Source organism: Lutzomyia longipalpis, chromosome 1 (assembly GCF_024334085.1).
Source record: "Lutzomyia longipalpis isolate SR_M1_2022 chromosome 1, ASM2433408v1".
Lineage (NCBI taxonomy): Eukaryota > Metazoa > Arthropoda > Insecta > Diptera > Psychodidae > Lutzomyia > Lutzomyia longipalpis.
In genome coordinates, this window is record NC_074707.1 from 20,010,142 (window position 1) to 20,026,626 (window position 16,485).

The window sequence follows — 16,485 nt, forward strand, 5'->3', positions numbered from 1 at the left end:
CACCATTAAATTGAGAGATGTTTTACCGCAGGGTAAAAGGACTTCCGTGTAAGCTCGAGGGCTGGTGGGTAGTGCATATAGATTGCATAATGCATAAACACTCACTTACGGTCAGTTCTTGCAAATTCCGCGTGCTTGGAAAATGCGTGGAAATGGCGTAACGGCAAAAGGAAAGCATAAAAGCTGTTGGCTGGAAGAGTTTTGTGACTTGAAGATGGCACAGCGAGATACATAGTATTGCAACATGTTCCGGGTATAATGTGCTGAGGTGAGGTGAGGTGGTGATCCCCAAACAGATGCGTCCAAAGAGGCGAGATGAAAAATTTCGCGCGGAGCGATGTTACAAAATTGACACGATGGTGGCATCTTTCTCTTCCCAGCCAGCACTATCACATTGAGTTGGCTCCATAGTACGCCCCTCTTTGACGCCTCCTCGAGACACCGTGAAGCGGGTTTCGTATTTTTAGGCAAGTAAGGCACCATCGTGGTTCTCCGTCGCGTTGTGCTTTAGAGCCAATATAAGAGCTACCCAGCTGTTGTGGAGTTGCAGTTTAAAAGCGCGCCGTTTCCGCTCAAGACGTCTCAACATTCGTGGAGCTTTTAGCACCGTAAATTACGTATTAATATATTATATTATTTCCTTGAGAGTCCCCTCTGTGCGCATGAGGAGCTGGGTCTGCGCAACAAGTGCCGTCCAGTGCGTGTCGCGAGGTAGTGTGTGCACGACTGTGGGTTAAGCAAAAGCTCGCAATTGGGATTAACTAGAGCATACGATAAATGTGTGATATTGGAGTGTAAATTGGATTTGTTTTTTTCTTCTACTGCCATCGCCAACGACCTAGCCAATTAGTGGAAATCATCCCATTTTTGGACACAGCAACAAGGATAAAATATGGCTAAAGTGTTTCTTGTGGTACGTTTAAATGTGACATTAATTGATGGATTTAAGTTGCCAATTAAAAGATCTTATCAAAGTGATTCTCATCACGTACATACTAAAATTAAATTAAATATATATCAAAAAGCTCACTCAATAAATCAATCTTCATTCGTGACTATTTATTGCCATCTTCATCGTTGCATCTGGTGGACAAAAAGAGCGATTAATTCATGAAATTGATGATCCACACGCGATGGAAATGCAAAAGAGCCTCCATCGATATCACATTACAAACAGCAACAAAAAAAACCATTTAAAAAGTGACGGAAATTGTGAATCGCCAAAAACGAGCTTTTGAATACATAAGAAAAAATGTTTTAAAAAAATCCCCCTGATTGGGATCAAAAGAGCATCAATTGCATAATTTGGATTAGGCGATATATCGCCTTTTAAAAACACAGAGACACATAAAATTTCCGCTTTGTGGTCCATTTGTAAATGATGATGGGGGCACACAATCAATGGTGGAAATTGAATTAAATAACAGCTCTCCGAATGAAGAATATCATGCCGAATGTGCAAGAGACTTTCTCTTGGACGAGAGTGAATGCATACCATTAATATGTATAAGATTTCTTCTTCATGGGACTCTTCCTGGATGTGTGTAGTATATGGTGGCTTTTTCTTTGTCGACATTATCAATTTGAAACAGGTGTAAAATACACCGATCCACCTAAACATTCGCGTCTGCCTCAACATGCATTTTGCACAAAGATCTGTGTGGAAATTATGGGAACAAAATCCAATATTTTTATTTCTTTGAAAGTGGGTCAACTTTTGCGCGATTTTCTACTAATTTAAAGGATTATGATTTATTGGATATTTAGGTTTGGGCCATTAACTGACCACTTTATGATTCTTCTTTGATGGATCGAACATTATTTTATTGAACAGACCAATGAATTTTAAACGATTAACCTAATTTTTTTATTATTTCCTAAAAAACAATAGAGATATTTATTTTAAAAAATTAAAGAGTCTTCATAGCCCATATAAGATTTATGTAGCTAAAAACTGGGTTATGGAGTCTTCATCAAATTTTGTTTAAAAATCAATCAAGATTGCAATGGAGGCGCCTGGTAATCATAGCTTTTATGGTGTTTGATTTTACCCGCTAGTTTTTTGAACTTTCTACTCAAAAAAAAAACATTTAAAAAAAATTTTTTTAATTAATAAAGTTATTATTTTTTCTCAATTTTCTCAATAAAACAAATAAATCGCATCACTTTTCTCTAGCTTTCGATTGATAGAGTAAACAATGCAGAGCATTTGAAATTAATTTTATAAAAAATAATTCAAGCAAATCATCATCAAAACTCTGGTTTTTATGTCAACTTAATACTCTTTCAATATTTGTTTGAAGAAAAAACTAGAAAAATTATCAATTTATGCGAATTTAAAAGGCACAAGATTAAAAAAATAATAAATGAAACGTTAATATTAAAATTCAGTTTCGTTTGATTTGAAGTTCTTGACTCTTGATTGTATCTTATTAATGTTAATTTTAATAATAAAGAATTCACAATATAACCAGGCGTCTCCATCTTAAAATAAAAGGGACAGTTTGACAATTTTTGATAACTTTTCAAGAAATAAAAATCAATTTTTAGGGTTAGTTTCGTAATTTTATATTTAAATTAAAACTGCAGTTAAAACAAAAATAATACCTAAAACTAGTGGAAAAGTTAAATTACCAAATCTTAACCGAATTAGCTCTAATTTCCAGCTGAAAATTAATCTAAACTTTTAAAAAAAAAAAAAGAGAGATCAAATGAACCCAAAAATTACCCAATCAGGTTAATTATTTCTCCATATCTATGCCTCATTGAATAATCCCAAAGCGTGTGATCCAAAAGTACTAATCAAGGAGGTAGACTGACCTATATTTCTGCAGTAGTGCAACACCCAAGTTCAAAGGTGTGTGTACCAGTAATTTTCGCAAGTTGAGTTTGCATGCACGCCCCACGATTTATTTCTGTCTTACCCGCTGCGCCACGTGAAGACAATTTATGTAATTTGGCTGGTGTGGCACAATGATGAATTATCCACTTTCCCCGCCATGCTCATCTTCTGATGAGATGGAAATTAAACAGTGTGTGTGGTGCTATTCTATGCCACGACTTTTGCGAATTACATTAACTTCCTCCTCAATCAAAACAGCAATCAACATCGCCCCAAACAATTGGGAGGAAGTTTTGAGTGCATGATGGTTTGTTTTTTTTTCGACGCACCCATTTGAAGTTAATATTAAGCATCTTGAGAGTCATCTTCACATACGCTATTATGATACTCGGCAATTTTTGTATGAGCCACCGTAAAAGGCCCCAATTTGCCACGCTTCGGATTGAATTGAGAAGAGTCTCAAAGATAAAAAAAATCATTGTTTTTTTTCGAGGTATTGCGGCATCACGATGAACCTCACGAATTTACTAATCGTTCATCTTTGCGATGCTGCTTATTTTATTTGTACGCAGAAAAACGTGATGCAATTGCCCGCACAACGAGATCACCAATATTACTCACTAAATCTGTCCTGAATTGCCCATCGACATGAGTTGTGAAAGAAAACGTCCACGGATTGATTTTTAATAGCTTTCGTTATGAAATAAGTTGGGGAAAAAAAAGAATTAAGAAGAGCACACGCTATGGCATTCCGCAGAGACAGTGTTCTTGTTGTTTGAAAAAAATAAGAAGCTCTATGTACTTCCGCTTTCGTTTTATATATATTTCACTTTCATTCGATGATACGGAAACCACGAGGAGGAAACACCACCGGCTAAAAAAAAAGTAAAACATGTTGTTTCTGCGTATGAAATTACCCGAAAAATTGCAGAGGCAAAAATTGTAGGTATTGAGTGCAAAAGAAGTCCGCCACAAAGCATTTCCAAATGACCACCTTTGGAAGTCTTTGCTCATTGAGGCATGGCGCGTGGTCTGCGGGATTATTTTAGCGACAAAAATTCACACACGAAGAGGCCAGTGAAGGGAAGTCTCTTCCATGAACCATTTTCCATGGCTTCTTGCATTCTCATGTGCTTGTGCAATGTGTGTGGATCGCATTGCACTTGAGGCTGTTTAAATTCACTTATAGCTATGAATAATATATGGACGACTTTTTGGTGATGCAACTGCCTTGATTTTCTCGTAGATTGCACTGGCATTCGTGGCCACGGGCGTGCTGGTGGAAGCCAAGAGTGGAGACAGGAAGAAGGCCTTTTCAGGCAAACCAACCAAGACACCCAAATCCGTTGTTGATTTATTCAATGGGCTTCCGGAGGAGGATATAAAATTCCTCAAGGAGCTAGATAAGCAGTTTAAAGTTCACGGGGATACTATTAAAATTCGCATTGAGAGGGACAATACAACAGGAACAACACAAGGAAAGAATTCAAAGAGAACCATCGATGGTGATTTAGGGTAAGAGTTTTTTCTTCTTTTCCATTTTTTAACACCTACACACCTAAATTATAAGCAAAAACAAGAAGAAGAAGTAAAAGGTGTTTACGCATGATTGAGTGACCTTGACCTAAAGCTGCCATGTGGGTTAATTTATAATTATTTTATAGGAAAAAGTCTGAAAAGAAAGGAAAATTCGTCATCTCTATAAGGTCTATAAGAAAATAATCTTAAAATTTTGATTTAACTCATTGAATCAAAATGAAGGTCTTGTTAGCAAATTCTCAGGAATTTTGCTTTGAGTGGTCCAGCAGATAAACTTCAAGATAATTATAGTTGTTTGCAGATCAAGGATAAAGTCATTACAAGACGAGCAATGAGATTTTTAATACAGTTTGTTCAATAAATGCTCCAAAAGAGCTTTTTATTCAAATTTTCTGATATGTTTATAGCTTTTACATGGAGCTTTTATACCAGCTTCGGGCTCTTTTTTTTAACAGACTGTTGACTCTACCAAATAGCCAAAGAAAAACCATTAAAACAACATATATAGATTAACAATTAAATCAATAAACTGAAATTATTTGAACGTGTTTTTGAAAAGTAGAACGATGAATTTGAAGGCAAATTGTGATAAATTTTTCTTTGCAAAAGAAAATCTTTATTTGCCTTCATAGATCTTGCTTGAGATGAATTTATTTAATAGAGTCGTTAAAAAATAAACTTCTCATTACTTTCTTCCTATGTGAGAAAACATAAACACAATAATTAGCATAAATGATATGTTTTTATGTAAAATGTGCAAATTATTTTGATGAGATTTGCATTTGAAAACTTATGCAACTTCCCGGCATTCCATTGCTTTTATCTGCCATCGATACATGATAGTTTTTTCTCAACATAAAAATATGATTAAAAAACATACGAAATGAGCTCCATTGGAGATGTGCAAATTGAAAATTCATCGAGAAATGATATTTTTTTCACTTTCATCGTTTAATGATGGACGGTGGTGATTAAATTATCTCAAAATGCCATGTTCATTTTTGTGAGGTTGCAAAATGATTTTCATTGAACGGAAGTTGAGGAAGTTTTGTGGTATTGATTTGAGAAATTTATGTACGAAAGTTGCGTCTAATGTGTCGCTCTTCACGCAATGTTTATTAATGGCCATTTCGGGGCAATTTCTCACTCTCTCTCTCTTCTTCCTCTTAATATAGATACGGTTACCATCGCAATCATCGACCAGCTGGACCGAATTTCTACTTCTCGAAGCCTAAATTGGAATTCTACCCGTACTCCCAGGAAGATATCCCTCCACTGCCTCATCCAGCGCAGCATCAACTTCAGCAGCATCCACTTCATCACAGGAACAGGCAACGATTGAACTTCCATCCAACGAGACATCAGCCACATCACTATGGACACACTGCTGTTGAGATTCAAGCATCTCCTGGCTATGAAATCCACGAGAATACATTTGAGCATCCACCACCACCTCCACAGCAACCCTACCATGCGGATTTCCAGCAACCAGCTGCCTACCATCATGCAGAGCCTGTGATTGTGCTCAAGATTCCCGGGCCACAGAAGTACGCAGCCCATTTGCGTGTCCTTCTTCAGCAGTATCTCGAAGTGCGTGCTGCACAATTCCTCCAGGAGTTGCAGCAACAGGAATTACACCACCAGGAGCTGCAGCATCAAGAACAAGTCAATCAACATGGGAATGCCATTCAGGAGACATACGTTGAAGAACACATTCCAGAAACCAATGGACACACCTTGGCTACAGCTCAAGCTGGAACACCACATGACGCCTATGGTCCACCAGGACATGACCAACAAACAACTTATGGTAAAAAAAATGAAATTTTTAAAGAAAAAACAAAACTAAATGACTTTTTTATTTCAGCACATCCAGAACATCCTGAAGTACCCCTAGCTGAAGCTTATGGAGCCCCACAGCAAGAGCAGGCAATCTATGATGCACCACAACAGGGACAAGCTGTCTATGAAACCCATGAGATTCACTATGAACCCCAACAAGCAGTGTTCATCAACCAAGCTCTCTATCAGAATGATCCACGTGCAGCTTATCAGGGTCCAGCCTACCTTCCAAATACCGCCGAACAACCGGCAGAGCAGCAGCAATTCTACTATCAGCAACAACAGGAGCACCATCATGCCGAAGATGATTTGCCATCGTCTGAGAACTACCCAAGTGAACAGCATACGAGGGTGATTTTCACGAAAGAACTCCACAAAGGATCAACGCCCAAGTCAACACAAGTAGAGTACCAAGAAGAGTATCAAGCAGCACCCATTGAGCAGCACTCCACAGTCACTCCACTGGCCTTCAGGACACAGGAATACTACCAACCACATGAGGTGGAAATGGACGATGTTGTGGCCATCACGCAGAAGCCCTTCAACTACCATGCTCACGTCTCAAGTACGACACTGAGTCCGCCTGCTAAACGGGACGTTCCACCCTACACAGAGGAGCAATTCAAGAAGCTCAGCAAACTCGTGCATAAGCTGAAGAGGAAGCAGGAGGTAACGGAGGAGAGCAATTGAGCAACACCACCCCCGCGTGTATATAGAAAGTCTCTCTAAGCATTTATTTATTTTTCACCTCCCTCGTAAATAGGTCAACTACTTTGTAAGGACTAATGAATAAAGAACATCTTTTGTACAGACAAAGACATTTTGTTTTAAATTAATGTTTTTTTAGATTAAATTGGAAGATTTTGAGAACGAAACGATGACTGTTCGAGCTTTTATTTCAAGGATTTCTTAAAGCTCTGATGAGTCTTTCATGGATCCCTATGGGCATGATGTTGAAGCTCTAAACGCTAGATTGTAATTAATAAATGAAAAGAGCCTAAAAAAGATTTTTTTCTATACTTAAAAAGAAAAGTATAAAGTTGCTTTGCTAGTATGACCCAAAAATTCCCGAAATAGAAAATTTTTCAATTATAAAACTGACTGCTCTTTTTCTCTTAAATTTTTCAATAATTCCTTAAAGCCTATAGAAGAAAGAGAATTACATTCAATAAAAATCATGAAAAACTTTTCCTGATTCTTCCTTTCTCTCAAGGAATTAACTGAGAAAGTCTGTACAGGAGAAGGTATGCAAAAGCTGAGCTTTCTAGTTAAAAGAAAGAAGTCAAAAATTTTAAAGAATGCTGCAACATTAATTTAAAAAAAATTAAATAACAACCCCTTTCACTGAAATTTCCACACTTTTCTCTCTAAATGTTATCAGAGTTGTTTCATTTCATTGCATTCATTATGTTCACACTATTCACAAGTTTGAAAGGAAAGAAGGGCAATTTTGCTTTCAATTTTTTTTTGCATAATCTCATACATATTTATGTTTTGGCCATACAATTTTGCAAATTCATGCGGGTGGTCAAGAAACTCCTCGCTGGAAGAATCATTGCTATCGCTCTGTGCACAATGACCTAAGATTTTCCATAATCTCACAAGAAAAGCGTTTCATCTGAATAATTGCGCGCATATTACTTTTTTTTTCTCTTCTCCCCCTTTGGCGAGTATTTGCAAGTGAAAAAAAACAACTTTTCACTTTCGATCTTCGTGCCATAAAATGTACGCCTAAAAAAAGAAAATCATCCTCAAAAAAAATCGCGACACGCTCCGGGAAAGTGCTCGATCTGCCCCCATAAGAAGCTTTCTTCTTGTCCAAGATGTCCGTGTTGAAGATCCAGTAATTGTTGCGATCACCTCGCTAAAAGAAGCGGAAAGACAAGAGGAAAAAGCGAAAAAGAGTCATAAAGGGCATTCTCAATTTCTTTATTTTATTGTTTTAAACTTTAATTAGTCTTAAAAATAACAATAACTTGCCAACAACATGATATTGTTTCCGATACGACTATTAAAACTATGTATAGGTAACGGTGAAGATCTTGCACGTGGGTGGAATGGAAGCAAAATACTGTCTCTCTGATCATCTTGAAAGATCGTTTTTTTGTGCAAAAACTAATAACCGTTAAGATGCACTTAAATTTATCGCGTGAAGCAGAAAAGTATTTGAGAGTGTTTAGTGGAATTTCACAGATGATCCTCATTATGATTAATGCGATGATCTTCATATGAGATCAAATGGAAAATTGATCCTGATTTTGTGGCTTCAAATGGGTAGGTTGGAATTTTTAAAATTAACGTTTTAGAGTTGTTAAAAAGATTTTCTTCTCAAGTGATCTTTTACTGCGATCTTGTATTGATCTACGAACTGATCTTCTGTTGTCTTTGCTACGATCCTTCTTAATGTAACTCCGACCTGATCTTTTCTTAATCAATTTTCTATTATTAGATCATTCTACATATTTTACATATTTTATGATCAGTTAAAGATGATCTTTAAAAAAAAAACAATAAATTAAACATAAATCATTAAACTTCTTCACGTTTACACATTTTTTCATGAGCATAAAAAAAGAAACAAATTTACATAAAGTCCACGCGCGAATGCAGTTAATCTCATAAATTAATTATTACCCAAAAATCCGCTGGAATTTCTTGAAAATCTCGTGTTCTCCAGCGCAGATCATCGCTATCGAAGCATCATCATCACTTTCATACGGATGAAGGGGGTGCGCGCAGTGAAAATTTTTTCTGCCGCGAAGAAATTCATTCGCAATTGCATGCGAAAGTGGAGGAGAATTCATCTATATGAAACAACTACTATGTACTCTGTGTGGCAAAATAATCGTTGAATTTAATACATTTAAAATTGCGATTTAAAAAAACCCCCCACAATAGACCTTGTTGTGCCTCGAGACGAAGACGAATGGTGCGATATGGTTTTGTGATTTTCTTCGTTCATGACTCTTTTTTTGCGCTAAAACGTTATAAAAGCTCCAGATAATATCTAATTTCATTCAATTGATGTTCAGACCTTGCACCGAAATGACCAAACACAAATACCTGCTACCACTGCTCGTAAGTGCGCCCTGTGATTTATTAAACCCAATAGTGCTTTTTGAGGATTTACTTCGTTTTTTTTTCTCATGGATTTAACGTTCAAAAAGAAGAAAATAAATCTTTGTTTTGTGTGGAAGTTCAGTGATGAGAAAAATTAGAGAATTGTGTGCGAAAGGAATAAAAAAAATTTCTGGAAGTGCTCTAATTGGGGATTATTGTGTCTCTTCCGACAGATTCTTTTCGCTGTGGAAGCGACCTCACAGAAACAAATCAACCACCGTCGTCCAATTTTGGATTACAAAAGCGAGTACGACAATGGAGATCTTGTGGCACAGTCAAGCACCACAACGGTGAGGTGGCTCCCACCACCTGGCAAAGGGGCAGCTACACATTTTAGGAACTATCGAGAACCAGGTAAGTCACAGAAAAAAGCAATTTATGCTTCTTGTGTGACAACAATGTGAACGATGCGTGTGCAACATTCTTCTGCAGATCAAATGTACCAAGCGTCGTCCACGTCAGCCGTCACGTCGAGCGCAAAGGCACCTCCAAAGGTCAAGAAGATGATCAAGAATACGGCCTACGAGATGTCGGATGCACTAGCAAATACGGAGACAGCGGCGGAGTACGTGTCCACAGCACTGAAGATGTGGAATGGCCCCACGAAGCCAACTGCTGTTCCAGAAGCCAGCAAGAAGTCTCTAATGAAGTACGACGTTTTCGATCCAAAGCAAGCAGCTGAACTTCTTCACCTCAACCAATTTGATCCGCAACTGTATCAAGTTCCTCAGTCAATTCAATCTATGCAAATCCCGACGCACTACGTTCAACCAACGCAGTACCTCCTGGAGCCTGCTCAGTACGAAGAACAGGAGCCAATGCCACAGCAGTATCATCCAACGACCCTTCCACCGCAGCAAGTGATCACATTGCAACCAGTTGTGCAAAAGAGGCCATTTGAAGTTGTTGAAACTGAAGCACCATCAACTCCGCCACCTGTACCACGATATGCTCGTCCTGCCATTCGTAAACCATCAAAAGTTGTTCGACAGAAGGCACCTGGAGTGGTGGATAATTCCTACGATCCCTACCAGAATGCTGTAACAAAACCCGAACCATTTGAATTGCCCACAAAAGCTCCTGTCCACAAGGAAGTTACTGCTGAATCCCAACGAACTACATACAGCCGAAATCCAACCAGTACTTACACTGTGGAATCTGGTGGTGAGACCCACATCCATCATCACTATGCTCCGGTGAATCATCAACAGTATGAGGATGAAACTGTGGAGGTTCAGGAAGTTCAAACGCCAACAAGACCCAAATACGTCACTCCCAGGACTCGTTCGAAGCCATCTACGCATGCTTTCCAAGTCCAACATCTTCATGCAGTTACTGAGGAACCTAGTCCTGCAGAACACACCACACCCTACAGAACAACTACTCCGTACCAGCAAACACTAAAGGCAACAAGTCGCCCTTTAGCACATAGTCATCAATCTTATTCACATCTCGCACAGGACATTGAGAAGGATCTCTCATCGCAGAGCTATCAAATTGAAATTCCCCGAGAAGAACTTATAAAGCACATTGAAGAATCCGTTAACAAGTACTTGAAGAATATGAATTTGGAGGAGAAATTTGCCAGGGAACGTCCACGACCACCATCCTATGTGCCCAGATCTCAGCAGCATGTCACAATTATTTCGACAACACCTCCACCACAACCACCTCCAACAACAACCCCTCTGCCCACAACCCCAAGACCAGTTAAGATTCCCCGAAGACGGAGGCCAGTTGTGATTCAACAGCAGCAACCGCAGCAGGAGATAAATCATGATCATCAAGAGCAGCATATCATTGTGTCAAATGACGAATATCTCCCGCCATCCTTTGTTGTGCACCAAAGTCACCCACATCAAGTACAGCAGCAGGTTCAACAGCAAGTTCAACAGCATGCCCAACAAGCTCATCAACATGCTCATCAGCTTGCCCAGCAACATGCGCAGCAGCTCGCACAGCAACATGTTCCCCATACAGTGACGCATCAAGTTACACACCAAGTTCCACATCAGATATCGCATCAGGAGCCAATTGTTGTGACACAACCAACGAAAATCTACACCTACGAAGAGAGTTCGGAACAAGCTCCAGAGCAGGTGTACAGGCAACCAAAGGTTGTGCATCAGGAGCAGTATCAGGCGCAGTATCCACCAAATAATGAACTCTCGCGTGAATCAGTTGTTCACAGTGTAGATCTAACAGATCAGAATCCTAAACATCGACCCACGCATATTGACCTGAGTGCTCTTGATGTTGGACAATCGTGGTCACATGGAAATACATTCGATCACACGGCTGCTCTGAAGAATCTGCAGGGATTTGATCAGAGCAACGCCGTACTCCAACCAGCCCCACATCCAAAGCTACACTTCAATTCACAAACCTACCATGACATCAATGCACTACCGTACAACCCCAATAGGGATTTTGTGTCAACTGTTGAACCACCTGTTGCTGCATCAACTGTTCAAGCTGTTGATACATCAACAACATTCTACAAGAAGCAATCGTCGTATGGACCAATGCCTGCTCACAGTACAGTCAACGTCAATGAGGGCTCTGCATCTGTTGGTGCATCCATTAGTGTGGGGGCGGAACAAAATGTCCCTGGACTGCGGGATGAGCAGGTAAAGGCAATAACTGATGAACTTGGTCCTGTACACATTATCAATGGACTTCCCGTTGTTAATCCCTACAACATTGATTTGCATACGCTGAAGTTTATGCTTGGCTCTCCCATGTCTCCGGGGAATGTTAATCAAGTTCAAACTCCCCACCCGGCTGGACCGTCGTCTGTGTCTGAAGTCCCTCCACCACAGCCACATAAACCACGAAAGGTTCAGGGTAATAGTCAGTATACGCGGGATAGTGGCTGGACGAATGCCGTACGGGTACCCATTTCGTCCGGAAGCAATGCAGTCCAGTACAAATACACAGGGAATGACCTACCGTTGGACAGCTACAGTCCCAAATACAACAACAACCCCAAAGGTGAGGGCTACCAGGTGTCACCTGCAACGCACTCCAAAATGCACAATGCCCATCAGAATGGGTCACAGTTCACGGAGGTGATGAACAAAGGGCGCGTAAAGGTGCTGGAGGTCAAGGCTCCCCGAGTGAAGAAGCAACAAATCAAAGGCCGGGAACCGGACACTGAACTGAAACCGCCGCCAAGGTTCCCAAAATACAATTAATGTTTAATTGGGGTGGGGTTTAAATGCTTTTAGAGCGGGTGGGGCCTCCTAGGGTAAACATTGCAACAAGTCCATCCACCTCATGACCCCAAATTGAGGTGGTCCTTGCACCTATTTATACTTCACTCTCTCTCTCTCCATCCCTTGTCTTCTCCTGCAAAAGAAGTGCATGCAAAAAATATTAAATTCCAGCGTTAGAGCAAAAATACTAATTATAAAAAAAATGGAGTGTATGTACATAGAAAAAATGCTGAAAGTTAATTTACCGTGTCGTGCGTGAGATAGAGAAACTAAACTGAATAATATTTTGTAAATACCAATTGTAATTGTGATAATTATTAATTTTTGTTAAAAAATAAAAATAAAAAATTAAGCTACGAGAAGTGGTTTCACAGATGAGCTCACGTCTTTTTTTTTGTGTGCGAAGAGAAGCTCGCGCGCGAAAATGGTGAAAAATTAAAAATTCATCGCGAGGAAGCCGCCTCAGGGCATCATCTCACTTTTCCACATCAACTGCGAATCAGTTCTGGCGTCTTTGGTGGATGCTACTCTTGTACGTGCACGTAATGATGGTCGCGCCGATTGAGCGAACACAATCTATGCACAGCACATAAGAGCATGCATTTGGGTTGCAACTGCGCGCGAGATTATTTGGGCGCGCGATAGCACAATTGTTCGAGAAAGCATAAAAATGAAAGTACAAAATAGCAAATCACCCGCACTCGAACAGAGAGATACCTACCAAACAGACTCCCGAACCACGCGCAAATGGACCCAGGAATGCCCATTGCAATCACGCCAAGCGCACGCCTTGCTGATTTGACGAGACAACGACACGTGCTGCGAGAGAAAGTGAATTAAAATGGAGTAAAAATACAAAATTATTCAATCACTTTGATGGCGAAAATTTGATAAAGATTTAGCATGCAAAGTTATTCTCAAATGAATTTGGCATTAAGTCAAAAATCTTATTATTTTAGATTTATATATTCCTCAAATGTCTCTGCCATGAGAGCTTTTGGAGCTTTTTGAACTTTTGGGAAATATATATTTATTATTTCTTGCGAGGAGTGAAGATTAGAATTAATAAGCTATAAAAACGTATTAAGAGAATTTAAAAGAATCCCATTGAATTTATCACTCTTAAAAATAATTTAGCGGAAAAGAACAAAAAAGTTAATCAATTCTACTAAAAAAGATCTTTAGTTAAAATAATTATTTTATTCCTTTAACTATGAAAAATATTTGCAAGAACTTTGCAGGTTGATTTTTAGCCTAATTTACAAAAATTAAAAATAGTTCATTAATAAAGTCATAAAGAAAAAAAGAAAAAAAGGACATTATTCGTTTTTTTATATTGAGTAAACCTTCATGCGAGAAAACAATCTGAACACACATAATAATTATTTTAAATTCTCTGCATACGTTTTCATAGCTTATTGTAGGGCATCAAAAAGGATTAAAACTTGCCAAACAGACTTTCCATTTTCCACAAGTTTCAGCTTCGAAAATCTGCCAAAAGTTTGTTCAAAAAATTCCCAAAATGACGTCAAATTGGTGCATAAGTATTGCATTTTGTTTTCTTTTTCATAAAGTGACATTATTGTTTCTTTTTAGGATAATTTTCGCCAGGTTTTCCCATCAAATCCTAAGGGAAAATTTAAAAGGGTTGCCCATATAAAAAAGAATAAACTCCTTTTCGTTTTTTATATCCAATAAAAATCTATAAAAAAAATCATTTCTTCTCAAGTTATTCTAAATTCTTTCTCACATAATTATGTTTTTTTATCCAAAGGATACAATTGAAGTTGAATTTAGCTAAATCATAATAATCTTTTACATTCTGTATATTTGCATATTTTCGCTGAATTATTTTTATGAGTGAAGAATTCACATTAGAAGAATAATGATAATTCGTTGTTAGGACAGAAAAAAATCAAAGTGTTAAAAAAAATCAAGATACAATACGAATTAAAAACTAATGAATAGAAGAAAATCTGAAAAATCGGAAAAGCTGCGCATTATATAAAAACGAATGATTTAGATTGAATTAAATCAATAAAATCATGGAAATCTTCCGCAATGGTAGCTGAATTAAATGCCACTGACGCCGCATTGCTTTGCATTTATAAATTTTCTTGGCAGCAAGAAATGGCGGAAAAGTGCTTCCTTGACAATTTGATCACCGGGGAAAGCTCGAATAATTTAGGTGAGATTTATTGCGAGCAGTTGGATCATTTTTTTTTGCAAAGTAAACCCCTCAATCTAATATGATAAATCGTCGTGTTGTCTGAACTCTCAATAAAATTTCGATCATTTATATTCTATTCGTTGCAAAAGAAGAAGGAAAAGATAAATGATAATAAGGAGGTGTTATACTTCCTTGTTGCTAATTTCGAGGATCAATAACTATGTATAGTACTCTCAATTATCGATCACGATTAAATCTCGAATTTAATGTCTCTATTGTGAAAGAATTGTTGGCGCAATCAGAAGAAAGTTTACAATACATACCTACATTGTATGTTGTGGCAATTGATCGCGATGTATTTTCATTAAATTCTCTTCTATTTTGAAATTCATATTTTATTTTGTTACATGCGGGGAGTAGCAGCATATCTAATTACAATTTAATTTATTAGCTGTCTAGTCAACAAAAGACAGATGTTATTTTTCAAAGCAGTATAAAATGATTACAAAGTATGTTTGTTATTTAATTTTTGAGTCTTTTGTAGAGGATTAATTTTTTCTTCTTTTTTCCTCATTCTCTTTGGGTGCTTTCAAAGACATTCACTTTTTTGAAATGCACGCTAGAAAATCGATGGGTTTACACTAGAAAAAAAAATATTGTAATAATTTTAACCCAAAATTGTGTGTAGAAAATCCATGGACACACATAAAAATGCATGAGAAAATTTGTACAAAAAAAGCGTGAGTCAAAACGAGGTGTTTTCTCATTATAAGTCTAATGGATTAATTGCCTGAATTCGTCGTAACTGTATAGATATATAAAATCCAGCCAATATGTTATGTTCATTATGCAATGTTCTCACAGGCAGCAACATATTAAATAACATCTCCTAAGTAATTTTAGTGATGAGCGCTATCGGTTTGCTTTAAACGAGCTTTTTTATTAACTAAGAAGATTTATTTATTAGTTTTCCATGCAACGCGATAAATGTGCATCTAGGAAAGTTTATTTTTCTCTTTCTTTCTCTATCACATTGAGTAGTAATTAATGTAGTCTCTTCAGGTAAAATAATAATAAAGAAATATATTTTATAAAGCATTTTCTTGCTGAAAAGGTTAAAAAGCTTCAATGCGAAATAAATTCCTCGTGAGAATCTCTCAATCAAGTGAGGGTTTTTTTTTCTTTTAATTTACCAAATGAAGGAGAAAGTCTTGTTCTGAATTTCTCCTGAGAAGAGGTACACAGACAGATTGTCGTAATGAAGCTAGTTTTATGCTTTGAGCACTTTGAGCCCCCTCGAGAGAGATGCTTAGTTCATGTAGCCACGTAATCTCTGCAACATTTTACAATTTAATTGATCACTTCCGGACGGATTTGCATGCATTTGAACACATTTTATGCGCCGAGACTATGCAATTTTCATGCTCAATCCAAAATTCAGTCAAGTTTGCAATTATGGGGCAATTACACGCAAAAGACACAGACATTTTTTTCTAATGTTTTACTTCGTGGGTGGAGTTTTTGCAAACATAAATTTGAAGAAAACAAAATTAAAAGTGAATGAAACATGGCAGGAAGTTGTTGACTTCTCAAAAAAAATTAATAATAAATTTATTGTTTTGGGTTTTTCTTCCGTTCAAAGAAAATTTCTGTAAAAATTCAATTCAATGGAGAGGAAGTATAAAAGTAATTAATGGAATTTAGGTCTAGTGCGAAACCCATTTTATTTATGTATTTTTTACAAGACTCCTTGT

The 16,485-nt window shown here is 37.7% G+C and overlaps 2 protein-coding genes across 3 annotated transcripts; both read left to right on the forward strand.

Annotated features, from left to right (window-relative positions):
• Positions 1-486: 486 nt before the first annotated feature.
• LOC129796800 (involucrin) lies at positions 487-7,039 on the forward strand. 2 transcript variants are annotated; one of them, XM_055838888.1, is made up of 4 exons: positions 487-913; positions 4,089-4,357; positions 5,557-6,191; positions 6,249-7,039. In XM_055838888.1, exons 1-4 carry the CDS (start codon positions 893-895, stop codon positions 6,911-6,913), a joined length of 1,590 nt encoding a protein of 529 aa, XP_055694863.1. In that variant the 5' UTR covers positions 487-892; the 3' UTR covers positions 6,914-7,039. The 2 variants fall into 2 exon arrangements, with proteins under 2 accessions (XP_055694863.1, XP_055694862.1); XM_055838887.1 differs by having other exon boundaries at positions 547-913; positions 5,557-7,039.
• Positions 7,040-9,244: 2,205 nt separating this feature from the next.
• LOC129796773 (protein split ends-like) lies at positions 9,245-12,937 on the forward strand. Its single transcript, XM_055838849.1, has 3 exons — positions 9,245-9,301; positions 9,517-9,697; positions 9,776-12,937. The coding sequence occupies exons 1-3, from the start codon at positions 9,248-9,250 to the stop codon at positions 12,538-12,540; spliced, it is 3,000 nt and encodes a 999-aa protein (XP_055694824.1). The 5' UTR covers positions 9,245-9,247; the 3' UTR covers positions 12,541-12,937.
• The last annotated feature ends 3,548 nt before the right edge of the window (positions 12,938-16,485 follow it).